Here is a 27,798-nt window from a genome sequence, read left to right on the forward strand (position 1 = left end):
CCTCCCCTGGTGTTTTCAGCTTCAGTCATATGTTTGCTCCAGTGTCCCACGTGATGGCAAGTAATGTCAAACACTCCTGCTGAAAAGTGATCTTAACCATTCTACTCTGTGCTCTGTTGCACCACCATGCCATGCTTTTTGATTCACACATGCTGCTACTTCTGCATTCGTCTGATGGCATTCATGCACCATCAGTTTTGTCCAAGCTTGTTGCTATTCTTCTTGTCTGCTCCTTCAGGAACAACCCGCTAGATACGTTCTCTTGGAGAGGCGAACAACTTTCCACTGTATACCAACAACCATGCCTCTTTAGAAGTCAAACATGTTGTGGTCTCTTCCAATGATTGCCATGTGTGTCACTATGTTGTAACTGTACACCCACACGTCTCTGCTCATTGTATTCACTTATAGTTCAGTCACTTTCTCCTATTATGGATTTTGGTCATACTTCAGCATTCTTTCAGTGTATATATAATATAAATAAAATATCACACTGAAATATATATGTCTTTGGGGACTGGATTCAAGCTAGCAATGGCCCATAGTGCAACAGCCTCATTAAACTCACCTTTTCTTTGAAATTGCTCTTTTTTTATAACTTATGAAAATAGTCTGGGGCCTCCCCTACATGTCCAGACCTGGAGAAGCTGATTGACCTGCTTTCCCTTTTCGAGACCTATGTCTCATGAACGTCTCTGTCCTCTTCAGTCAGGGAAGATCTGTATAAGTCACCCAGTCATTGCAGATGACAAAGTAGCTATAATCACCGTCCTCCCAACAATGAATGGGAACAGCCAAGGTTCAATCCCGTCAACGGCGCGAGAAACTTTTATGGGCCTTTTTTTTTTTTTTTTTTTTCCCACTACGTGGTTAGCTGAATTCTTCAGTCAGTCTTAGGCGAAGTTTTTTTTTTTTTTTTTTTTTTTTGTCTCGGAAACACGAGGTTTTCGTCCAGCGAAACAGGAGCCGACCAGAGAACACAGGCAAAATATCGACAGCATACACATAGGTGAATGAGGTTGTTCTCAGGTTATAACATCGCAATTTTTTTTTTTTTTTTTTGTACAAATTAGCTGCTATGGATGCCATAGCAGCTATTTGTATTCAAAAAAGATTAATAATTTCTTGTGAGAAATATAATACTATTTCCCTCTAATGTGTAATGCGGTGTCATCATGATGTCGGATTCGATTATTATATTAGCCACACGGTGCAAGGAAGCTCGAGGCTTATGGTGCACCAGCCAAAAAAAAAAAAAAAATTCTGAGTTATCCTGAGAGAGAGATTGAAGTAGAAGGAAATTACCAAGAAAGAGAAGAATGATGATATCCAGCTCAGGACCCTGGGTGTGCCTCGTCCATACTCACCAGATGTGAGTCCCTGGGGGTCATTGCTGCTTAAAAATAAATAAATGAAGCCCTTGTCTGCAACCGGAGATTGCATAGTGTTTTTAATCTACCCTCCCCCAAATTATTTTTCGTCCAACAAACAATAAACCTACTGAAGAACACACACAATTACAGACGAAATACATTGAACCTCATAACCTTAGTTGCTTAGGCGATTAATGCACACCTAACGTAACATAATCTAACCTACTGTAGAAATAATTAGTCGAATAAAATATTACGTTCAAAATATTTCATGCTTTTTTTTGTGTGATTTATCTTGTTTTCCTGTAACTTTTTTTTTTTTTTTTTTGTAACGCCAAGGACCTGTCTGCACCTCTGAGGAAAGACTATGAAAGTTCCTTTCTTGAGAAACACAAACTTTCGCGGGGTTTCCTGAAAATTCTCAATTAATTCGTTTGGATTTATCCGAAAGAGAAATGCATATGTAATTCATGAAATATCTAGTGCAATGGTTGGTACATAATAATGATAGACTTCGAGTCAATAAACTTGATGAACAAATGCGAAAAAACGAAACGTGCGAAATATAAATGGGAATAAATCGAAATAAAACTCGAAAACTAAACAAACAAAAATATTGTCTCTAAATCAGTGTGTGTGTCTGCAAGTTCCATTGGCTCTCTTTGCGATCTGTGGATTGACGTCAGTAAGGAAATCGGACTTTATAAAGTGTGGCGCCGCCTTACCGTGGATCCTCCAGTTTGGATTTTAACGGTAAAATGGCCTCGACGGGAAAGGAGGATGAACAGGTTAGTGTAAAATTCATAATATAAGAGATATTTCTGATGATATTGGTAGAAAAATGTTGAATTCCACCTAAAACAGCAGCAGTTGCATATAATATAAACAATACTTATTTATTTCTGTATTTAGTTTCCAAAGCTATCACCATGGTAGCGTTAGTTTGCTGATCGTCCGGCTACTCTACATGTAGCAATGCAGTGGGTTGGGCTGTAAAGCGTCTCATTTCAGCTGTTAAATGTATTATTTTCTTTTCGCTCGATGTTTTTTTTCCCCCATTTTTCAAAACTTAATAGTTTGGGAACTAAATATATTTTTCGTGATTCAAGTTTAATGCAATTTGGATAACGTTTACCCTGATAATATTAAGGTTTTACTTACAGGAGAGCTAAATAGGTTACTTCCTAGTTTTCCGGTTATTTTAGGTTATAGTGTTCTCGTAGTTGTGAATAAGCATCAGAGCTTTTCCTAGGTATTATTTATGTAACTCCTAAATATTCATAATGCCATTATACCCTTTTAGAAGATAACTGAAACGAATTACTACTTTAACTAGATTTCAGAACATCGTAGCGTACTGATGATTGTCCTGATAAGATAGCCTTGTTGATTACGAGTAGATTCGAGCACGATAGCGAATTTGAAAGGGTTGCTTTGCCTTGATAAGATTTGTGGTTATTAAAAAGGAGATTGGAGACACCCGCGTACACTTACGTTGATATACTTTTTTTCTCTGTAAATTTCATTTGAGAGAATAAAAAAAACAAACAAAAAAAACCATATTGTAACCCTTAACTATTTTAGCCTCAAATACCTTATCACACTATAGTGGATATTAATTCCCACTTTGTTAATTCCATTTAAAAGCTCTTTGGGAGCAAATTTAACAACTTAGTTATGATTTTGCGACATTTCCCAAAAAAATGGAAAGGCATTCCGGCATTAAGTCATGTGATTGGAGAATGAGCCGAATTTCTTGTAATATTGCCAGCCACTAATGCAGCGTGAGGGAGAGTTAGATCCGATAGAAAATTGGTGGACAAAAGAAAAAAAAAAAAAAAAAGTCAGCACGTTCTGCCACAGCAGATGTAAGTTATTTTATTGCACAACATAAAATTATACAATAATATCCCTCGGCTGTATTTCTGTCAGAAAAAATAAAGCTTCATTTGAATTGAGATAAAATATAATGCACTGTTTCCCAAATGGATACATCAGAAATTATTTGGTTGGCAGTGTACACTTAAAAATAAAATGAAAGAAATAAAGCTAACATTTTATTAGAAATAAATTATGTTTCCATTTAAACATGCTATCATTAATTAAATTTTATGACATTTGTCTTTGTAATTCAATATCTAAAAATAGGGATGTGCACAGATGATGTCCATTTGAAATGGTGACAATTGTTGGATGTTATATTAGCCCTCAGATATTTTGCACCCAGATATTTTGGTTCACCAAGGAATAATTTGCAACTTCTCAATTTTAATAATTTCAAATAACATCTTGAATAGGGTTAAAATGAATTTAGGAGGCATTATAAGGCTGCCATAGCCGAGTGGTCAACCGCGGGTGCATAAGTACACGTGCCTTGAGTGACCTGGGTTCAAGCCCGTGACTGCTGAATACGGTGCTGTTTCTTGTATTATCTCTACCTTGTGAAATCCTCTGACTGTGTGGTCATCCCGGAGTATAAACAGAAAATTGATAATATCTTGTATGTAATGTATATACATAATTTCATGCAACTGCCTGATGGCTAATATTTTTTTTTTTTTTTTTTTTTGTATGAGGGGGATTAAAACAAACATTTTGGAACTGTTTTAATAATAAATTTAGGTATTAGCTAAATTAGGGGATGATAAGTTATGGTTCTTTATAATCAGTAAGAAAAATAGCTTGAATTTTGTATATACAGTATTAATATTGGGAAAATGATGAGTGTTCATGTAATATTAGTAAATGAACTCTTCCCAGCAACCAGACATTTATTCTGATAGTAAATTACTCTGTTTCATTAAACTTGCAATTATGTGTTATGTTTGAGTAATGTCAATTGTATGATATTATTATTATTATTATTATTAGCCATATGGTGCAAGGAAGTCTGAGGCTTTTGTTGCAACCAGCCAAAAAAAAAAAAATTCCGAGTTACCCTGAGAGAGAGAGAGAGAGAGAGAGAGAGAGAGAGGGGGGGGGGGGAATCACTAACTCCAGGGGCTCAGATTTGGTGATTATGGGCTTGGCACACCCAGGGTCCTGAGCTGGATATCATCATTCTTCTCTCTTGGTGATTCCCTTCTACTTCTGACTCCTGTTTTTTCTCTCTCGCTCTCAGGGTAATTCAGAATTTTTTTTTTTTTTTTTTTGGCTGGTGCAGCATAAGCCTCAGGCTTCTTTGCACCATATAGCTAATAATTATAATAATAAAAAAAAATGATGATATCCAGCCCAGGACCCTGGGTGTGTCAAGCCTATATTCACCACTTGTGAGCCCCTGGGGTTAATGTTTTCATTTGGCTTAAATCTTCAAAATGTATTTTTTTTATACAGTGTATAATTTAAGAAATTTTCAGTTTACATTTGTATAAAAAATATACATACATTTATTATTTACCCTTGAAAGAAATTTGGTCATTATGGTTCAGAATCATTACCAATTACGCCACTTTCAAAATTTTTTAGTGTACGTCTTCTGTTTCAAACATGTTACATGACATAATAATGTATTATAATTATTTTATTTGATAAAATTAAATACAATGATGATAATTTTAAGAGTAGTTTTAACTTGTTCTGTATATTGCATATCCCCTCTAAACCATTGCCTAACCCATTGTTAACTGTGGTGCTATATGTTGAACCCAAACCTACCAATCAAGGAGGATTTATAAAAGCAGAGGGGCTTGGAGCCATGTGCCTAATCACACTTTTCTAGGAATGAGGTGGGGCATATGTTGTGAACTTTAGTAAAAGGTATAAATAGGAACACTGTCAAAAATACAAGGTTACAAGTGCCTTCATCCTCCCTCCCCTGTCCTTGACAATGCCCATGGTTGGAATAAGACAATGTTGTTCTTACAGATATTTTATTAATAAATTTCATTTCAGATAAGCTTTTCATCCCCGAAAAGTTTTGCAAAGACATCTCTCTTAAAAAGGATATTGTGACATCAGTAAGTTATTGATCTTACAATATTCTTTTTAAGAAATGTATTAAGGAGAGTGAAAAAGAAATGTTTATAAAATTTCAGTTTTGACTCTTGAAAGGAACTTGTTAAATAAATAGGGGGATACAAGGACTAATAGATTAACAGTAGCCACTGGCAGAGGTGAAAGTGATTCTTCCACTGCTTCTATTCGAATGAGCCGCAGCCTGGAAAATAAGATGCAGGATATTTCAGAGACTGCTGGGAATCATTGGGGTACAAATAAACACATGGGTTGTGTTAGGGTAGCTAAGAAAAAGAACAGGTGCATGTATACTTGCATGTACACCAATGCTAGGAGTTTAGTAAATAAATTTGATGAATTTGAGGTATTGCTCAAAACATCAAAGACAGATATTGTGGGGATTTCAGAGACATGGTGTCACACAGATATAAGGAATGCAGAACTGGAATTTGGGGAGTACAATGTATATTGTACAATGTTTTATGAAATACATAAAATCCAAGGAAGGGAAGCCAGTCAACATTGCTGGACAGTGCAGTGTTGAGTCAGTTTGGTGTGACATAAGCATTGGGAGATCAAAATTGAGAGTAGGAGTGTGCTATAGGCCTAATGACTCTGGTGAGTATAATAAGAAACTGTACAGGGAAATAGTGGGCCAGTAAATCAGAGTCTTATAACAGGGGATTTTAATTTCCCAGACATTGACTGGAATTTGGGGGCTGGTCACTAGCAAGGCTTTTGTGGATTTATTGCATGATTGTTTTCTATATCAGCATGTTCGGGAGGCAACTAGAGGGAGTAATACTATTGATTTGATTATCAGTAGTGATTCTTCATGCATTAAGAATCTGCAGGTAAATGAACCACTACGTTGCAGTGATCACAGTGTGCTGAAGTGGGATTTACTCAAATAGGTAACTACAATTAAGGGTAAAGGGAAGGGTTATTGCTTTTGTAGAGGTGACTATGATGGACTGAGACAGTATTTAAATTCTATACAGTGGGACCAACTGATGTTATCAACAGCAAATTCCAAATGGGAAGCATTCACAGAACTTATCTTGGAAGCTACTAGGCTTTACATACCAACTAAGAAATATTGTTCAAGGTTTAGGCCTAAGTGAATGTCAGATGAGCTAATGAGCCATATGGCAGAGAAGAAAAATGCATGGGATACATATAAATTAACACGTGACACAGAAGCCTATGATAGATACAAGTTGATCTGTAACCAAGTTACAAAAGAGGTTAGGCAGGCTAAGGCAGATTACGAGAAATCTTTGGCAAGGGATCCAAAGAAAAACAGCAAGGAGTTCTTTACTTATGTAAACTCTAGAAGGAAGGGGATGAATCAGATTGGTCCACTTGATATCGATGGGTCAACTGTTGATGATCCTGCTCAGGTAGCTAACAAACTAAATGAATATTTTGCATTGACATTCACACATGAGGAGTTATTCAGCGAGGGGAATGCTAGAGGTGTATTCAACTCTGGCAGTAAGCTAGAGAATCTTGTAATAACTGAGAGTAAAGTGGAGGAGAAATTGTTGAAGATAAATAGAAGAAAGGAACCTGGGGTGGATGGGATCTATCTAGTTATATTAAAGGAGGCAGCAAAGGAAGTAAGCAAACCCTTAGCCATAATTATGAGAGCTTCCTTGGACTCAAGGGAAGTACCCATGGACTGGAGATGTGCAAATGTGACCGAAATTCACAAAAGAGGATCAAAGGGCGACACAAGTAATTATAGACCTGTTAGTTTAACTTCTGTTCCTGGAAAATTAATGGAGGCACTGGATAAAGAAGCACTGCAGGATCATCTAGACATCTTCAGTTATAGCTCAGACACAGCATGGTTTTGTTAAGGGGAAGTCTTGCCTGAGCAATTTGATTGGATATTATGATGCAGTCACAAAAGAACTGGATGCAGGGAATAACTTTGATATTATATACTTGGATCTTAGAATGGCTTTTGATACTGTTGCACATGGAAGACTGCTGCACAAATTGGAGCAGTGTGGCATTGGAGGCAAATTGCTGCTATGGATAAAGGGGTGGTTGACTGGGAGAAGACAGAGTGGTAATCAATGGACACTGCTCATCAATGTTATTAGTGGAGTCCCTCAGGGTTCAGTATTGGGTCCATTATTGTTTTCTGTATTTATAAATGATATTGATGATGGTATATCAAGCTTAATGTCCAAGTTTACAGACAATACAAAGGTTGGCAGGGTTGTCAAGGACACTACTGACACTATGCTACTGCAACAGGATCTGGAAAGGTTGAGCAGATGGGCTGAGTGGTGGCAAATGAAGTTTAACATTGACAAATGTAAAGTACTACATATGGGAAACAGCAACCCCAGAGCAATGTATCAACTGTGTGGTACTACACTGACAGTGGTAGAGAATGAAAAGGACCTGGGGGTGATTGTGCAGGCAGATATGAAGTTTTCTGATCAGTGCAGACGGGCTGCAAGAGTAGCTCATGGTGTATTGTAGATGATATATAGGAATTTTTCTACTAGGTATAAGGAGGTGATTATTCCCTTGTATAAGACAATGGTCAGGCCACACCTAGAGTACTGTATACAGGTCTGGAGGCCTCATTTCAAGAAGGATGTAGAGATGCTGGAACGAGTACAGAGAAGGGCAACAAGATTAGTGAATGGAACAAAGGGGTGCTCTTATGAAGAAAGGCTTAAGTTTTGCAAATTACAGTGTCTGGAGACGAGGCACCAGCAAGGTAATCTGATAGAGGTGTATAAAGCCTTGAATGGTTTGAGCATGCTCAATGCTGATGGGATTCTGCCTCTTGCTCAGAATAATCACCTGAGAGGGCATATATTGAAAATGAGGAAGGACAGATGTAGGATAGACGTGAGGAAATTTGCCTTTAGCCAGCGGGTGGTTGGTTGGTGGAACAGACTTCCATCCCTTGTCGTGGAAGTTGATAGCCTAAATAAGTTTAAGGCTCAGCTGGACAGGTATTTCGAACAAACAAAGGAGTGAAGTGGAAGTGGTTATTTTTTTATTTTATTTTTTTAATTTTTTATTTGTTTATTTATTTTTTTTTTTGGGCTGATGCTGCATAAGCTTGCTTTCTTGCATCAAATGCCTCTGCTAATGCTAATAGCGACAGAGAATTGAATTTTTTTTTTTTTTTTTTTTACCTTTAGATAGGAAATATATTTATATACCGTAACTAAAATTACTTATAACTGGTAGGCTAATATAACGTTAGGTTTGAATAAAACAGATAATGTTTCATTTAACACCTTTACAGGTTATAACTAGGTTATTCTAAATTACAGGCTACAATATTAGAGAAACTTATGGACTATTAATATAAGACCATAGCACGAAGTGTCACTTGATTTACAAGAAATCATTACACTTTGTGCACTGTTCAGTAGGAGGTTTGGGTTGGTGGGGGGGGGGGGGTATACTAACCTTCCATTACTCATTCCCACAATTTAATAAAGATTTCGTTGGCATATGAAAGTAAAGAAAGTTTTTATCGTGTTCTGATCCTCCAGATTGAAACCCAGACCGTTGTGTGGTGTCTGAAAATTTAACACGGCTGTCTGTATTTTTATCAGCTGTTTGTGTTTAACCAGTGGAATCAAAACTCTATGGCAAGATTAGACACCTGTTGCTGGTGTCTCAGAGATGCCACACGGGAATGGAAATTATTGCCTTGATCAGTTGCCTCACCCAGCATCTGTTAAATGCCACACAAAAAAACTGTCCCATAATTCATAGTATATTGAAATGAAAACAAAGTTCTGTATAACTAGTTAGAGAATGTTGGTGGGAAAAGTGGGAAGATTTGATTTAATTTTTAAATTTAGAAAAAAAAAAAAAATTAAATGTGGCAACTGTCAATGCCATACTAGCATTGGAAGGTTAAAGGGCCAGAAAAATTAATGAAGTAATGCCTGTATAGCAGGCTTTACTTTGTTAAAGTTATCTTCTTTATCTCCAGACAGAATATAAAAATGAGATAAAGTGAAATGTATCCTAAGTTATATATTTTATTTACCTTTTTTCATATAAATTTATCTAATCTCTCTCTCTTTATACTTAAGCCAACTATCAAACTAGGCTGAATGCACCAGTTCTCGTCCGATCACCGAACCAATCTTTGTACTTATACACTGATGTGCCAAAACATTGACCAGTGAGTTGTTATGCAAATCGAAGCAACTGCAGGCGAACTACGGCACGGGTCGGGACATGGTATAAAAAACACCTGATACTGAGCTCCGTTAATCAGTGTTACTCTTGTTCTTCAGATGGGAGAGGCAGCGGACTTAAGCGAGTTTGACAAAGGCCAAATTGTAATGGCCAGACGACTGGGTCAGAGCATATTGAAAATGGCATGGTTGGTGGGATGCTCACGGTCAGCTGTGGCCAGTACCTACCAAAAGTGATCCAAGGAAGGAAAACCCACGAACTGCCGGCGAGGTGTTGGACGACTCCGGCTCATTGATGCTAGAGGTGAGCGAAGGCTCTCCTGAATGGTATATGGCAACAGAAGGGCGACTGTGGTGCAACTCGCCGGTAATTGGAATGCTGGTGACTTGAGTAACGTGTCATAACACATGGTACATTGAACCGTGCTGAAAATGGGGTTACATAGCCACAGGCCATTCCAAGTGCCCATACTAACCACAGTCCACCGGCAACAGTGCCTACAGTGGGCACGTGAGCATCGAAACTGGACCTTGAGTGATTGGAAGAAGGTTGTCTGGTCTGATGAATCATGTTTCCTGTTGCACCATGTGGATGGCAGGGTACGTATGCATTGTTTACCTGGGGAAGTGATGGCACCCGGATGCACCGTGGGATGAAAACAAGCCTGTGGCGGCTGTGTCATGCTTTGGGCGATGTTCTGCTGGGATACCCTCGGTCCAGTTATCCACGTGCTGGGTGCTGACGTCTACCACCTACCTAAACATCATTGTTGTCCTGGTATACCCTTTCATGGCATTGGTCTTCCCCTCTGGCGGTGCAGTCTTTCAGCAGGATAATGAGCCATGCCACACCGCCCAGATTGTTCGAGACTGGTTCGCAGAACATGAGGAAAACTTCCAGGTATTTCCCTGGCCATCAAGTTCCACAGACATCAGTCCCATCGACCAGATTGTCGAGGAGGCTTCCATCCTGCAGTGGGTTGATAATGGCTACAGTTTTTACCAGATACCACAAGACACATTTAGAAATTTTGTAGTGTCCATGCCTTGCCGGGTACGAGCTTTTTGGCTGCACGTGGAGGACCAACATCATAGGTAGGTGGTCATTATGTTTTGGCTGATCGATATATAAGCTGTCTGATTCAAATAGGCTGTGTGGTAGCCTCTGACTAGAAATATCCATTACATTAGGAAAATTATTAAAGTTTTGTTAGTTAATCTTTTCATAATTTGAATTTATCCCCATTCTTTGTCCCAATTTTTTGTCATTAAGCACCCCATTTCGAGCCCTATGTAGATGCCTCGTCTACAAACTTTGCAGGCTCTGTACAGGTACAGTAAACTCTTGCTAATCCTGTTACAGTTAATCCGAATGTTCGATAATTCAGATCGAAATATAAAAAATTCTGTTCACAGTTGAGTACTTTGAAAGATGCATGGGGTTTAGGAAGGCAGATAAGTCACTCTCTCTGTGCAGAGAGAGACGGCACATACATTACATTGTCTTGCTTGTTGTTCAGTATCATTGTTGACTCTGAGTTGGTTGAATGTTATTGCTTATATCGCTTCATTTGCATACTTCTTTATACGTATGTATGTACATAAGTTAACATTTTATATAATTATGGGTTCTAAAGAATTTAAAAGTGGAATAAAAAGAAAACACATTACTTTTAACTATCATTAACAAGCTCCAAGTGATAGAATAACTTGAATGGTGTTCATGGAAAAAAATTGCTGAAAAATTTGGTATTGGCCAACAGACTGTCGGATATTAAACAAACAAAAGGAATCTATAAAGACATTTGCTTTGAAATTCGATGTGGATAGTGATAAAAGCAGTGTATCAAATAGTCAGTCATTAAAAAAAGCCAAAAGAGTTGGGGAAAAAGCTGTATTTAAGTGGCATTCACAGCAACGATCAAGTGGCATTGATGTGTGATGCCAGTGGCATCTGATAAATGTATAAAAGACAGTACATTTATCCATCGATAGCTGGATAAATGTATTGTCTTTTTATAGTTTTTAAATAAAGGCTCTACAGTGATTTATTTTTTATTTATTTTTACCAGCACTAACTATATTTTATTTATTAAATTTTCCATTTCTTTGTGTTCTAAGTTTTGTTCTTTTAAGGCTGTCTTTTGCTTCACTAATCCAGACTATCACTTGATCTGGGTGACCTCTCGCCCCAATTAATCTGGATTAGCAAGAGTTTACTGTAACCCTCGTATAACATGGTAGTTTAGTTCCTATAAAATCTCGGGTAGTGCGAAACAGTGTTATACAGTACTAAGAACCAGTACAAAGGGGATAACATTCCAAAAGCTAACAAAAATACACCAATGTTTTTTTTTTTTTTTATAACAATTGGAAATTTAAGTTTTATTAAAAATAGTAAAAACTGAACAAACATCTTACAAGCCGTGATGCATATATGTGAGTAATGTATGTTCATTTAATTTTCTTCCTCTTCATCGCAGCTAAGAGAACAATCAAATGAGAATGTTTTCTGTTTCAGAATATCTTCACTTTCTGAACTTTCTTCTGTTGCAGTTAGATTTCTTGTATCCTCTGCTTTCTTTAAACAAAATCAATAATCTGTGTTTGTTTGCTTTTGCTTGATAGATCTTTGTACATTTCATGGTATGGAGCCAAGCATTTTTGAAATTCCCTTTTGAACTTTTTGCTCCTTTCATTCAAAGGATCTGTATTCAAAAAATAAGATCCTAATTTCTTGGCTAAGTTTATGCCTTCCCGCATACTTTTTAGTGTAAAATTTGGAACTTCAGAATTTTCATCTGTGCTATCATCCTCTGAATTGCGATTTGGTTTACCTCCAGTACCATTTTCCCCCAAATCTGCTTTGCCAGTCTCCTTTTTTTTTCAATTCCTACTATTAGTTCACACTCTCCCTATATATATTTATATATCTTGTTCAAATTTTCAATCGTTAATAAAATACTTTTTATTCATCCACTCAAGTTCAAATACATTTTTTTAAACTTGTAGTGGATGACACTTGATGTTAATACAGTTTTTTCAAATATTAATTAATTAATTTTAGTTTTATATGGGAGAAAAAAATTTCTCTTATATAAGATATTTAGCAGGATATAAATTTAGGAATAAAATTGAAATCAACAGGCAGTAGCTCAATCGGTAAAATGCAAGGATTTCAGTATTTTTCACGTGAAGGTGAAGAATGAGAGTTCAATTCTTGCGAAAATCAATTTTTTGATAAATTTTTGTTATTCATCCACTCAAGTTCAAATACATTTTTTTAAACTTGTAGTGGATGACACTTGATGTTAATACAGTTTTTTTCAAATATTAATTCATTAATTAAATTTAATTAATTAATTTTAGTTTTATATGGGAGAAAAAAATTTCTCTTATATAAGATATTTAGCAGGATACAAATTTAGGAATAAATACAGTCAGTGGCGAAGCGTGTAGATCGCTGGAAAAAAATTTCTTTTTCAGATTCTTTTTTCATTCTGGGTTCTAGTCTGAGTCAAGGAGGGAACAAAATGGAAAATGAAACATGTGAATAAAAATAATAATCCAACACCATATATAGAAAGGAAAATTGCAAGGAAATTTGCTTTCTATTTTGCCACTTAATATTGTGATTCAGAGGTGAACAGTTCGCTCCCGTTTCTGGACGTGCTAGTGCATCGCGTAGGCCCACGTCTAGAGACCTCAGTATACCGCAAACCCATGTGGTGCGGTCAATTCACCAACTACAGGTCCGGCCACACTCCGAGCCATCTCAATAGCACTGCCCGCACCCTATTCTCCAGGGCCTGGAGCCATTCCAGCACCGACACAATTAGACGTAACGAGATCTCCCGTGTGAAGGCGGACCTAACCAGATGCGGTTATCCATCCCATGTACTAAACAGATGCCTGTTACAGGTTAGAGGAACTTACATCCAACCCAAGACCTCCGAAACAAGTCGGCATATCGTCCGCCTACATTCCGTATTATCCAGGAGTGTCAGGACGTATCTCGAAGGTCCTTAGAAGTTACAACATCAAATGTGTGCAATTACCCGGTAGGAACCTACGTTCACTTGTCTCCAGCGTGAAGACCCCTATCACACCTGTCTTACGCAGCAATGTAGTGTACCGTATCACCTGTAGGGCCTGTAACAGTTGCTACGTAGGTGAGACATCGAGACGTCTCCAGGATCGCCTCACGGAACACGACAGAGCAATCCGGCTTGCCGAAACTGACCAGTCCGCGGTCGCAGAACATTTTTGGGCTACCAACCACGATCTTGACCCCAAGCGCGACTTTGAGATAGTGGACCACGTGCGACACTTTCGCCACCGCCTATGGCTAGAGTTACTAAACATAATAAACAATCCTAAGACATTAAATCGCCAGAAAAGCATGCGTCTACAACCCATCCTAGAAGCAACCGTTTTATTGATGGATGATCACTGGCGTAAAGCAGCACACGTCCATGCTACAACAATGACGCATGATTAACGTGCCACATTTGCTTGTAATGTATTCAAATTTTATATTAACTTATCAGTTGATAAAGGGACACGCGTTCCGAAAGCTACTGGTTTTGTACTTTTACTTTTATTTGTACTTTATTTGTTAATAAATAACTGGGTATAACTGTATTATCTGTATTGTGATTCTGTCATATGTATATACATATTTATATTAATTGTAATTATTTAATAAAAAGTAACTAAAATAAAATTTTTCTTTGTTGACCTAAGTAGGAATTGACTTTAAAATTTTTTTTTTTTATATTACTTGTTTATCAGTAATTCTTGAATGTCTTCAATAGTCGTATGATCAAAACCATCCTCTCCTGCCGATGTTGTAGTAGTAGTGGCATGTGATGCAAGAAAGCAAGTGTATGAGCTTATGCAGCATCAGCCAAAAAAAAAAAAAAAAAACACACCATTTCCCTCCAAAAGCCTGTCCAGTTCCTCCTTAAATTTATTCAACCTATCGACTTCCACAACGACAGGTGGAAGTTTGTTCCAGCAATTAACCACCCGCTGGCTAAAGGCAAATTTCTGCACATTTATTCTACATCTGTCTTTTCTTAATTTGAATTTATGCCCCCTTAGGTTCGTAATCTGAACAAGTGGAAGGATCCCATCAGAATTCAGTGTGCTCAACCCATTCAAGGCCTTAAAATGTTCCAGCAGAACTTAAAATGTTCTGCTGGTTTGACCATATTTCCTGAATGAGATGACTCTGGCCATAATTTTTTCCAACACTTTTTCTAACACACATTTATTATTATTATTTATTAAAGTAAAGGAAAAGTTACATCCACCCCTAGACAGCAAACATTTGCTAGGACAGTAAACACAACTGTTGCAGATTAACAATATATACATTGAGTAATATAAAAGACACAGAAATCTGGTCAAATTAATGACAGTTTTACTTCTTTTAGTGATAAAGTTATGATTCCAATACAGTCCACAACTGAAAAATGTTTCCATGCCTCCATCACTTCAATAGATTCAGAATCAATTTTTTTTCCAAAATCCATTGTAACGATTTTCTGACGTAATGAATTTTAAAGGTAGATATAATGCCTTGATCTAATGGCTGAATTAAAGAAGTTGTATTAGGTGGAACATTACTTCAATGTTTGGATGACTTAAAACTTTTGAATGGCCTGGCACGTTATCCAATAGTAATAAAACTTTAAAATCTAGATTTTTCCCCTAGTTTTCCACAGCTGGCACAAAACAATTTAGAAATCATTCTTTAAATAAATTGGCAATAACCCAACCTTTTTTATTTGCTTTCCAATATACCAGTAACACATTATTTACATCTTTCATTGCACTAGGATTAGAGGATCTATAAACTAGCATAGGTTTTATCATGTAATCTGCTGATGCATTACTGCACATGAGTAATGTTACCTGATATTTTGCCTTAAAACCTGTTGTAGTTTTCTCTTTTTTTGAAATAAACGTTCTGTTGGGCATTTTTTCCACCAAAGATCTGTCTCATCGACATTGAAAACTTGATGTGGTGTGTATCTGTGCTCTTAAATAATTTTTTTGAAATTCCTCTGCATACTTCTTGGCAGTTTCATTATTGCATCCTTCTTGGCAGCTTCATTATCAGCCAATGCACTTTTTCCTTGAATTCTTATGTTATGTAATGATAAGCAGTTTTAAATTGCTCAAACAAACCTTTACTGGCAACAAACTCTGCATTAACAGAAGACTCCATTTTCTTTTAAATGGTTATAAATTTTTAGTGCCTTTTGTTTAATGACATTGCCGTCTAATGGGATCTGTTATTTACTGCTATCATCAATCCAAATACTGAGTGCTTTTTCCATTTTTTCAATTATTGGCGCTCGGAGACGAGTTGTCATATTTGCAGAAATGAAAGATCCTGCAGCAATAGCAGTACTAATTTTCTGTTCATTTTTCTTTATTGTTTGGATTGTTGCTTCATTTAAATTTAAACGTTCTGCAATGTACGATACATTCCCCCTTTTTAAGACGATCCCAAATTTATATCTTTGATTCCAGAGAAATGAAATTTCTTTGGAGCAGTGCTTTTTAACTTTCCTTAGGCATAATTTAGGGGTGGAATTTAATTTGCAACAAAGAAATTATTCCAATACGGTTCTTAAAAGTGGAACAAAGTTTAAGAACATTCTTAAGAACAAAGTTTAGTAATACATACCCAGAAAAATTTATAAATGATTAAATAAATAAAAACCAAAATAACCTTACAAAACCTTAAAAGTCACAAACTGCACATTTCAAAGTCTCAATTTTTTATGGCCTCGATCAAACACAAGTTCAATAGTACAGAACCTGATACAGGGATTTCCCAATAATTTCTTTTTGCATAACTAGCGAGTCAACAGTGGGAATTCACAAAAAAGAATGTAAATGTTGAAAAATTACATCCAATATAATAGGGTTTTCCACACACACACACACACACACACACACACACACACACACACACACACACACACACACACACACACACACACACACACACAAAAGCTTAGAAATACTGTGTTATGCAAGGTTTGCCACATCTCTCTAACCGTGTTAGAGCGAAATTGTCTTTATAAGTACTGTGTTGTGTGAGAATTGCAGAAGTCCTGTGTTATACGGGGGTTGCCTGTATTTCTTTTCATCCACTAGTTTTGTTATATGCAGACTTTCTCCTTCCACAACCGTTTGTTGATCAGGGGCTAGGCTAGCAACTAGCCAGGTCTGAAGTTCAATCCATGTATCTTCAGTGTGGTCAGGAAGCAAGTCTGAATTTCTCCTGAAATGATGTTACCTGTATATACAGTACGCATGGTATGGTCTGACCATTGAGTAACCTCTCCACTGGCAAAATTTATGTATCGTTGACAGTGAGTACTCCCCATGTGCATGTCCTTGCAGTGTTACTGGACTGGTTAGAGAACTTCCGTGTCAGAATCTATTACAATCCCTAGGGTCCTTTTCATCTTCAACAGTGTTGAAGGTCCTCCATCTCTCCATCCAGTTGATATTTTAACTTACTATTAATCAAGCAGCAGTGGTGTCTCCATTTGTAGCAAAAATGGTGGTGGTGGGATACCTGACACGTGCTGTTTTTTTTTTTTTTTTTTTTTTTTAATCTTTGGAAAATGCATTAGGTTTTCTTTGAATTCTGCTTGAAAAATAACAATATTTAAATTTTTTTTAATGGGTTATAATACTTACTGTATGCAACTTTCTAAGTTTTAAAAGCAGTTAAAGTTTTAAAACACTGAATGTGTTTCACACCTTTTTTATTTTCAAAAAATTCAAAAAAAAAAAAAATAAATAAATAACTTTGCAAAAATTACACGTAAAGAGAAACATCGGTCTTTTTTTAATTTAAAAGGCCATTAACTATGTGGAATTTCAAATTGTGATGCACCTGTATTTTTCTTTGTTATGCATATCAATAATTATGCATTAGCTTTAGTAGTGGCATGAGATGAAAGAAAGCAAGCTTATACAGCACCAGCCTTAAAAAAACAGCACTTCCCATTTCAGTTATCCATTCACACAAAACATTTGTCCAGTTTCTTCATTGAATTTATATGAGCTATCAACTTCCACAGCGACAGATGGAAGTTTGTTCCAGCAATCAACCACCCACTGGCCAAAAGCAAATTTTCGCACATCTATTCTGCAACTGTCTTTCCTCAATTTGAATTTCTGATCCCTCAAGTGCGTAATCTCAGCAAGAGGAAGAATCGCACCAGCATTGAACTTTCTCATGCCATTCAAAGCCTTGTACACCTCAATCAGTTCACCTCACTGGAGACAATCAGTGCCTAGTCTCCAGATGCTACAATTTTCAGAGAGGCGCCTCTGTAGCCAGGTGGGAAGGAGCAGCAGTGCGTAGTACACGCTTCTTGATTAGACCGCGGTTTGTTATTTGGAGCATTAGCAACTAAGGCCATATTGCTGCAGGATATGCGGTGGTCATTTCCTGACCTTTCCGCATTCTCCGTATTTGGTGGTGACTGGCTCAAACCCTGGTCTAATCAAGAAGCGTGTGCTACGCACTGCTGCTCCTTCCCACCTGGCTACGGAGGCACCACAATAGACCGCGGTTTGAGCCCGTCAACACCAAATACGGAGGATGCGGAAAGGTCAGGGAATGACCACCACATATCCTGGAGCAATATGGCCTTAGTTGCTAATGCTCCTAAAAACCAAATAACAACAACAACAATTTGCAGAACTTAAACCTTTCTTGGTAAGATCACCAAAAAGGTGCTCTTACCAAGAAATCTTGTTGCCCTTCTCTGTACTCATTCTAGCAGCTTTACATCCTTCCTAAAATAAGGCCTCCAGAATTGTATGCCATGCGGAAGGTGTGGCCTAGCCATTGCCTTATATAAATGGATAATCACCTCCTTATCCCTACTAGCAAAATTCCTGTATATCATCAACAAAACCCTATGACCTGCTCTGGCAACATCTCTGCACTGCTCAGAAAACTTCATATCTGACTACACAATTACCTCACATCTTTTTCATTTCCTACCACCCTTAGTGTAGTACCACACAGTTGGTACGTTTCTCTGGGGTTACTTCTACCCATATGCAGCACTTTGCATTTGTCAATGTTAAACTTCAGTTGCCACTTCTCATCCCTTCTTTCAACTTTTCTAGATCCTGTTGCAGTAGCTTACTGTCATTAATAACTCTGCCAATCTCTGTATCATCTTCAAACTTGGATATTAAGCCTGATATACCTTCATTAATATAGCTGATAAATATAGAAAACAATAATGGGCCAAACACCGAACCTTAGATGCTCCACTGATAACAAACGAGTATTTTGCATCTACATTCACACATAAGGAGTTATTCAGGAAGGGGAATGCCAGAGGTGAAGTAAACTCTGGCAGTGAGCTAGATTATTTTGTAATAACCGAGAGGAAAGTGGAGGAGAAATTGTTGAGGATAAACATAAAAAAGGCACCCGGGGTGGATGGGATCTATCCAGTTATATTGAAGGAGGCAGCAAAGGAAGTAAGCAAACCCTTAGCCATAATTATGAGAGCTTCTTTGGACTCAGGGGAGGTACCCATAGACTGGAGATGTGCAAATGTGACCTCCAATTCAAAAAGGAGGATCAAAGGCTGACACAAGTAATTATAGACCTGTGAGTTTAACTTCTGTTCCAGGAAAATTAATGGAAGCACTGGTTAAAGAAGCACTGCAGGATCATCTAGACAAGACTTCAGTTATAGATCGGACACAGCATGGTTTTGTTAAGGGGAAGTCTTGCCTGACCAACTTGATTGGATACTATGATGCAGTCACAAAAGAACTGGATGCAGGGAATAATTTTGATATTATATATTTGGATCTTAGAAAGGCTTTTGATACTGTTGTGCATGGAAGAATGCTGCACAAATTGGAGCAGTGTGGCATTGGAGCCAAATTGCTGCTATGGATAAAGGGATGGTTGAGGGTGGGGGGAAGACAGTGGTAATCAATGGACACTGCTCATTCTGGACTAATGTTACTAGTGGAGTCCCTCAGGGTTCAGTGTTGGGTCCATTGTTGTTTTCTGTATTTATAAATGATATTGATGATGGTATATCAAGCTTAATGTCCAAGTTTGCAGACGATACAAAGGTTGGCAGGGTTGTTAAGGACACTACTGGCAGTATGCTGCTGCAACAGGATCTGGAAAGGTTGAGCATATGGGCTGAGAGGTGGCAAATGAAGTTTATCATTGACAAATGTAAAGTACTACATATGGGAAACAGTAATCCCAGTATATGATATCGGAATTATTTTTTGCATCTATTTCCTTTGCGATCATATCGTAGTTTAATCAAATTGGTCAGACAAGATTTCCCCTTAACAAACCCGTGATGTGTCTAAACTATAACTGCAGTCTTGTCCAGATGATCCTGCATTGCTTTTTAACTAGTGACTATTATTTTCCCTGTAAGGGAAATTAAATTAACAGGTCATATATGTCACATGTGTTTGAGTTTGTGGTACTACACTCAGGGAGGTCGGAGAATGAAAAAAGTCACGGGGATAATTGTGCAGTCAGATATGAAGTTCTCTGAGCAGTGCAGACAGTTTACCAGAGCAGGTCATGGAGTTTTGTCAATGATATATAGGAATTTTGCTATCAGAGACAAGGTGATTATTATACCTTTTGTATAAGGCAGTGGTTAGGCCACACCCTGAGTACTGATACAGGCCTGGAGGCCTCATTTTAGGAAGGATGTAGAGTTGCTAGAATGAGTACAGAGAAGAGCAACAAGATTGAGAGGAACAAAGGGGTTCTCTTACCAGGAGAGGCTTAAATTTTGTCAGTTAGAGCATATGGAGACTAGGCACCTGTGAGGTGATCTGATTGAGGTGTACAAGGTCTTGAATGATTTGAGCAGGCTCAGTGCTGATTGGATACTTCCACTTGCTGAGATTAAGAACCTGAGTAGGCATAGATTCGAATTGAGGAAAGATAATTGTAGAATAGATGTGTGGAAGTTTTGCCTTTAGCCAGTGGGTAGTTGATTGCTGGAACAGACTTCCATCTGTTGTTGTGGAAGTTGATAGCTTAAATAAATATAAGGCCGAACTAGACAAACATTTGGAGTGACTGGATGGGTGAAATGGGAAGGTGTTTTTTTTTTTTTTTGGCTGATGCTTTATAAGCTTGCTTTCTTGCATCATATGCTTCAACTAATGCTAATGCAAATATTTGATACTGTTGGTTATACCTGTTTTCAGGCTTATTTCAAATTTGGTGTTTCACAGCTCATATAAATGAGATTACATAATGTAGTTTCAAATTCCAAATTTGAAACTGTGTATGTTTCAAAATGCCTGCAAATTAGTGGCCATTTTGAGAGATGCTATGGAAACAGTTTTTCAAAAACAACTAGGTAAGAGTGTTGGTGTTTATTGACTCTAATAGAAAAGGAAGAACAAATAACCTGAAACTTTAAACACGCACAATATTTGCTTAAAGTCTGGTGCTTGTCTGACATCATGCCATACTTTAAGCAAAATTCAGATTGTTGCCAAAACAGTGACTGGGTAGCTGGTAGGTTCTCACGCCCAATTTCTGTATATGAAAATTAAAAAAAAAAAAAAAAAAAAAAATCACTTCAGAAACTATTGCAGTAAAAGTTTGACTGTATTTAGGAAGGCAGAAAAATTTCTGAATTTTAATCATTGATGACTGGTTAAAGTAATGTTTTTTTGTGGAGAAAATAACATTGTGGTGATTGGCCACCACTGCTGGGTTAAATTAAATTAACAGCATTGCTGAACTTGACCAATCACACCTTATAAGCTTTGTTCTGTTTTAATGTAGTAAATGCACAATCTTGCATTTACTAGCATTTAAAGCTGCAACAATAATTCGTATTGGTGGTGCAACAATACAAACGATATGACAACAATAATTTGTTGTATTGTTGTTTTCTGTTTATATATATATATATATATATATATAAAATTCAATTTATACTCCAGCATGACAATAAACCATATAAAGGAGTTTATCATTTGGACAAGAATACAGCCAAATGGATTTACGGCCAGTCTGATATTACAAGAGCTATTAGATGATTTTTATAGTTGGGTCTTAAAGTACTGTCTATTTTCACATAATTAATTTATAGCGAAAGCTTAATTCGTTAAGTATTCACTGAGGTGTGAGTACTGGACGAATTAAGCTTTTGCTATAAATTATGATTACAAGAGTTTTATGTAATGGTCATTAATGGTGTTTAGCAGCAACATGAGCTCAACCACAGGCAACTCGTGTGCGTGTGCATGCTACTGCACTTCTGCATTAACCCCTCTACTACATCAAGCATAACAATAATTTATAACATAGAGAAGTTAATCTGTGAGCAATTTCACTGATTTTTAAAAATATTATGTGATAAAAAGGATCCAGTTTGTTAGTATCCATTAAATTTAAACATCTGTAGATGTTTGAGACTGTTACCAATGTTCTTTAAGGTGTGACAATCTGTACTTGCTACCTTGGAGAGGCGCCTCCGTAGCCAGGAGGGAAGGAGCAGCAGTGCGTAGCACACGCTTCTTGATTAGATCGGGGTTCGAGCCCATCACCACCAAATACGGAGGATGCGGAAAGGTCAGGGAATGACCACCGCATATCCCGGAGCAATATGGCCTTAGTTGCTAATGCTCCTAAAAACCAAATAACTAACTAACTAACAATAACTAGCTACCTTGGAGTTTAAAATGATGATGGAACTGATATTCAGGTGATATTTGAGTCAAATGGACCGAATTTCGGTGATGGCCACTTGTTCTGCAACAACTAGATCCTCTACTTGCACCTTTACAATTGGGGAACTTTTAGAAACTTTGGGTATAACCCAGTGGTGGGATTCAAATATTGTAACAACCAGTTCGCTGCCCTGATGACCTTTCTAAGTATAAAAAAAACTATATACCGAAAGGTAGTTTATTATTTCATGCAGTTAATACTTAAATAAGAACAGTAAAAGAGGTCCACAAAACTAGATTATGTTATAAGAAAAAGTTTTAAAATATTAATGAAAAAAATATTAAATAATACCTGATAAAAAACAATAAAACTATTATTTAAGATATTTCCATATTGCTTCTTGATTGGCATCTTCACTTGCAATTTTCTTCGCTTTTATCCGAGCATCATCGACTGAGTGATTTATCCTTAACCATCTTTTCACTGTAGGAGTAGGATCCCATTCCTTTAGAGGTAGGCCGATTAGACTAATAGTCATTGTGTTTGATATATTAGAAACAGTTAGGCGACTTTTCTTCTCTGAATATATTATTTTCATCTTTGAAAAACCCCTTTCTGCTTCTGCTGAACTTACAGCAATTGTTCTGACAATATTTTTAGCTCTTTGAACACACATTCAGGAATTGCATAATTCTGGAATTTTTTTAAAACGTTTTCCAAGAAATCTCGATAATCATTAATATCAATTTGGTAATTAAAATGTCATTAAATACGAGCAATTGTTCTTCAGCTGCTTTCCATGGAACTAGTATTTCAATTTTAGCTCTTCCAGTAATCTGGCTCCAAAAAATTGAGAAATTGTAATTTATTCCTATCTTGAAATTGGCTCACAACTTGCTTTTAAATGTTCACAATCCATTAGTCTTTTTTTCAAATTCGTTGCGATGTTTTCTAAAAGTCTTCCTCGAGGAATCATCACAAATTGAAGATTTTCTACAAATTTATATTTTTTGTAGGTTTCTGAAGTAATTAATTTATCAACTTTTTTTCGTATGGACCCTTTTCTTTGTAAGCATTTGAAATGCTTTAATAGATCTTATCACGAGTTTTTCGGCCTATATTATGTCTATATTTCTTGCTTGCAGTGCATTTGAAAGAAGAGAAATTTCGTTTAATATATCAATCATCAATGCCAAATCAGTTATAAAATATATGTATTCAAGACGGTCAGCCATACCTAAGTACTTTTTATTTGAATAAAAATAGTGGTGTAGCGCTGGATAAGTGCGCCACACAGCTAGGGTTGACCTTAAACTACATGCCAAGCCCATCTTGGTCCCAAAACTCCACCAATCTTTATAATTTCAATTCTAAGTTGTTCGGATCGGATATTTAGGAAAGTTCAATTTGGTTCTCATTGGATTGATGAAAAATAGTAAATATTTTAAAATGATTTACTTGCTTTATTTCCTTTATTAAATCATCTAAAACAAGATGGAGGCAATGATTTAAAACAGTGCCATATTATTATGTTTGGAAACTCTTTTGCAATCCTAGTGCTCACTCCAGATTTTCTCCCAAGCATAACGCTGGCACCATCGGAGCAAAATCCTATTAAATTTTTTTCTAGGTAGTTCTTAGTAAGCCCAACATTATTTAAACTTTCCATAACTGAAGAACATATTGTCTCTGCATCTTGTTTTTCCATTCAACTAGTTCAATGAAAATTGTTGGTGATGGAACTGAATCCAAGGCCAATTCTAATACAACAAATTCTGATTTTGGTTTCTTATTGAAAAAAATCTGTCAAACTGTTGCCTTTTCATCCTTTTAAGGGCTACTGCAAAAATTCAAAAATGTTTTATTTTAATATATTATAGAGTAGGAGCGGATATGTGCCAATATATTTGAATATTTTTACTGGTTCTGTCCACGTGTGGTCATATCATAAACTTTTATAAACAAAGCACTATGCTTATACCATTGATAAACATCAGTCAGAACACACATTTCTTCATTTTATCGATACTAACGAAAATTTCTTGCTGAATTAATAAATGGCATAGAATACCAGGCGCCCACCTTAGAGAGAACCCTTGATCACAAGTGCCATTTTAACAACCGGTTCGCCGAACTCAACAAAAAAATTAGGTATCGGTTCTGCCGAACTGGTGCGAACCGGCTGAATCCCACCACTGGTATAACCACCATATGCAAGTATTGAAATATGGTACCTAGTTTACTGGGGGTACCTAGTTAACACACACCCAGGTGTGAATTAATGTAAGCAGGGGTCAAGGTTGGGCATCCACACCACACAAAGGAATGCCGCCTCTCTGTATTACCAGGCAATACTAGGTGGTAGATGACTCTTGTTAACAGGTGCAATACCACTGCTTTGCTTGTTATGGCAGCTTGAAGTGGTGAAACCCATGTTTAATCTCCAGTTTATTTCTCCCTACACTAAAGCTCGCAGCGCCTCCGTAGCCAAGTGGGAAGGAGCAGCAGTGCGTAGCACATGCTTCTTGATTAGACCGGGGTTCGAGCCAGTCACCACCAAATACGGAGGATGTGGAAAGGTCAGGGAATGACCACCGCATATCCTGGAGCAATATGGCCTTAGTTGCTAATGCTCCTAAAAAAAACCAAATAACAACAACCAAAGCTTGCAACAGTTATAAGGCTAAGAATAGAAGACTTCTTGTCCAATGATAGTCGAGAATTCTGGTCTCTTGCCAAAGCTATTGGCTGTAATTTTGCCCATATCTGCTCCCAACTCTGTTAAAACAAGATGGTTCTGTTGCCATCTCAGCTAAAGATAAAGCTGACCTGCTAGCATACTACATTTCTTCTTCATCTTGGCAAACTACCTTCTACCATTCCCAGTACATTCCATTGAATTCTTCCACAGGAGGATGTCAGAAGAATTTTGAACACTCTTTATACCAAGAAAGCTCCAGGTCCTGATGGTATTTCTCCACTTTTTCTCAATCTGTGCTCCTGAAGCATATTCTCTTCTGTGTCACTGTTTTATACTTTCTTATTTCACTAATGTTTTTCCCTCTGCTGGGAAATTTGCTCATATCCAGCCAGTTCCCAAAAAAAGGGTGACAGATTCTTCCCATTCAATTATCATGCAATTGTACTTCTACACTTTATAAACTAATGGAGAAATCCATTAACTGCCAATTCCTAAATTATCTAGAACCCTTCCATCTTCTAGAAACTTTGGGATCAATAATTACCAATATGGATTCAGTCAGTGTTGATCCACTGGTATATAGTGCTTACATTACCCCTCTATGGACATGTTCAATGGAAAAGTTGGATAGGCTCCAGCAGTTGCTCCTAACATTTCAAAGGCTTTTGATCATGTTTTGCATAAAGACTTTCTACATGAACTTCCATATTATGGATTGCCAATTGTATTTTGTACTTTAGTATTTAGTTTGATCTCTGTCTCTCTCTAACTGCTCACTGTAGGTGATAGTAGACAGCTTTTTGTCTTCTAACTTCTCAACTAACTTCTCAATGCTGCAGTTCCCTATGGTTCAGTTCTTTCTCCCACTCTTTTTCTCTTGTATGATAATGATCTTCTATGACTGAAAATCCTATCTACAGTTTTGTTCATTATAACCTTCCAGTTTGAGAAAACTTGCCCTACACAAAGAGCTTCATCTTCTTGAATATACATTACTAATTCCTTAAATGCTGATCTTAAGGTAATTCTCCAATGGGGCAAAGAAAACTTAGTTAATTTCAATTCTTCTAAAATTCAGTCCTGTCTTATATCTCGCAAAAATGATTCTACTCCTGTGCTTATCTTTGACGATGCTCAGATTTCTAGAAAAGAACACATATCTTTATTAGGGATTGCCGTGGTGTCTGATCTCCATCTCTTGTGCATGAGTACATCACAAATATTGCTTCCTCTTCATCTAAAAAATTGGGTTTTCTCTTTTGCTCTCTGCATTGTTTTTCATCCAAACAGCTATTCACTCTATACAAAACTCAAATCTGCTCTACCACGGAATATTGTTCTCACATCTGGAGCAGTGACCCCTTGACCTTTCTCAGACTTCTAGACTCCATTCAAAAGTGGGCAGTTATGTTAATTAATGACCCATCTCTTACAGTTTATTCACTCTGTTTCATAGATGTTCTGTTTCTGCTGAATGCCTTTTCTCTAGATTCTTCCATGGGTACTGTTCTTCTGAATTAGCTTCTATAATTCCTTCCCTCCTTCCAAACCAGCCCAAACACATGCCACAATCAGTCAAAATCCTTTTACTGTCCAACTTCAAACTCACAGAACCAACTTTTCTTCTTCCTCATTTATTCTTTTAACTTCAGTGTCTCCGTTCATGTGTATTTCCAGAAAATTACAATCTACAGAAATTCAAGTCTAATGTCAACGAGTAACTTCGTTCATCTTTTCAATCCACGCACAGTTTTAAGTGCTATAGGTAATACCTTTTTTTTTTTTTTTTTTTGTAAAAAAAAAATATACAAAATAATATGCACTCTTAAAATTGTGAGGGACTTTGTAAGAAAGAAGTAGTTCATTATTTATTCTTGTATATGATGGAATTTATTTTATATATCCGAGTTCATTGTACTTTGAGTACAATGAACAAATATGATTAACATTTGCATCGATGATTTATTGTAAACTCTACCGACCTTGTGGTCGTGCTGGAGTGTAAACAAGAACAATACAGAGAAATAGTGGGGCAGTAAATCAGACTGTCTTATGGGAGATTTTAACTTCCCAGATATTGACTGGAACTTGTTGGGTTAGTCATTCACACACTAGCAAGACTTGTGGATTTGTTGGATGGTTGTTTTCTACAGCAGTATGTTTGAAAGGCAACCAGTGGGAATAATACTCTTGATCTGATTATCAGCAGTGATTATTCGTACATTAAGAATATACATTAGAAGACGAAATGCACAAGGCATAATTTCTTGTGGGTTTAGGTAATTGACTATATAATATCGGTGTATATACACCATAGTTTACCCATAAATTTGAAATATGTATGTAGTGTAAAAGGCATTGTTTTAATTGACAGTTAACTTCATTATGAAGTTATTGACAGTTTTGACAATTGTCAAAGTTATTGACAATTAACTTCATCACGATTTCAATTAACTTCATCACGATTTCAATTAACTTCAACTGTGATGGCATGTTGCATTACCAGGGTACCTGCCCATTCACTGATGATGAAGCCAACTAGCTTCGAAACGATCGCTTGGGTGGTGGTATCCACTGAAAATAAATAACAGTAGTCTTCTCTACTAAAGAAGTGTTATTTATTTGAAGTAGTGCAATACCAGCTATCTCGTAATGAAGGCACCCACAATATGAGATACAATTAAAACGATGCCTTTTACACTACATACATACATAGTTCATATTTATGGGTAAACTATGGTGTATCTACACCGATCTTATATAATTAAGAATATGCAGATAAATAAACCACCAGGTGGCAGTAATCAGTGTACTGAT

General features: G+C 36.9%; 1 protein-coding gene across 1 annotated transcript in view; it reads left to right on the top strand.

Moving 5' to 3' along the window:
• Nucleotides 1–2,087: 2,087 nt before the first annotated feature.
• LOC150080152 (sodium/potassium-transporting ATPase subunit alpha-like) overlaps nucleotides 2,088–27,798 on the top strand; it is a 379,958-nt gene continuing 354,247 nt past the window's right edge. The window contains exon 1 of the mRNA XM_090380992.1: nucleotides 2,088–2,161. Coding sequence (XP_090237118.1) covers nucleotides 2,132–2,161 — 30 coding nt within the window. The 5' untranslated portion in view covers nucleotides 2,088–2,131. The remainder of the gene's footprint in view (nucleotides 2,162–27,798) is intronic.

Source organism: Mastigoproctus giganteus, chromosome 9, assembly GCF_048544385.1.
Source record: "Mastigoproctus giganteus isolate SK-2022 chromosome 9, ASM4854438v1, whole genome shotgun sequence".
Lineage (NCBI taxonomy): Eukaryota > Metazoa > Arthropoda > Arachnida > Uropygi > Thelyphonidae > Mastigoproctus > Mastigoproctus giganteus.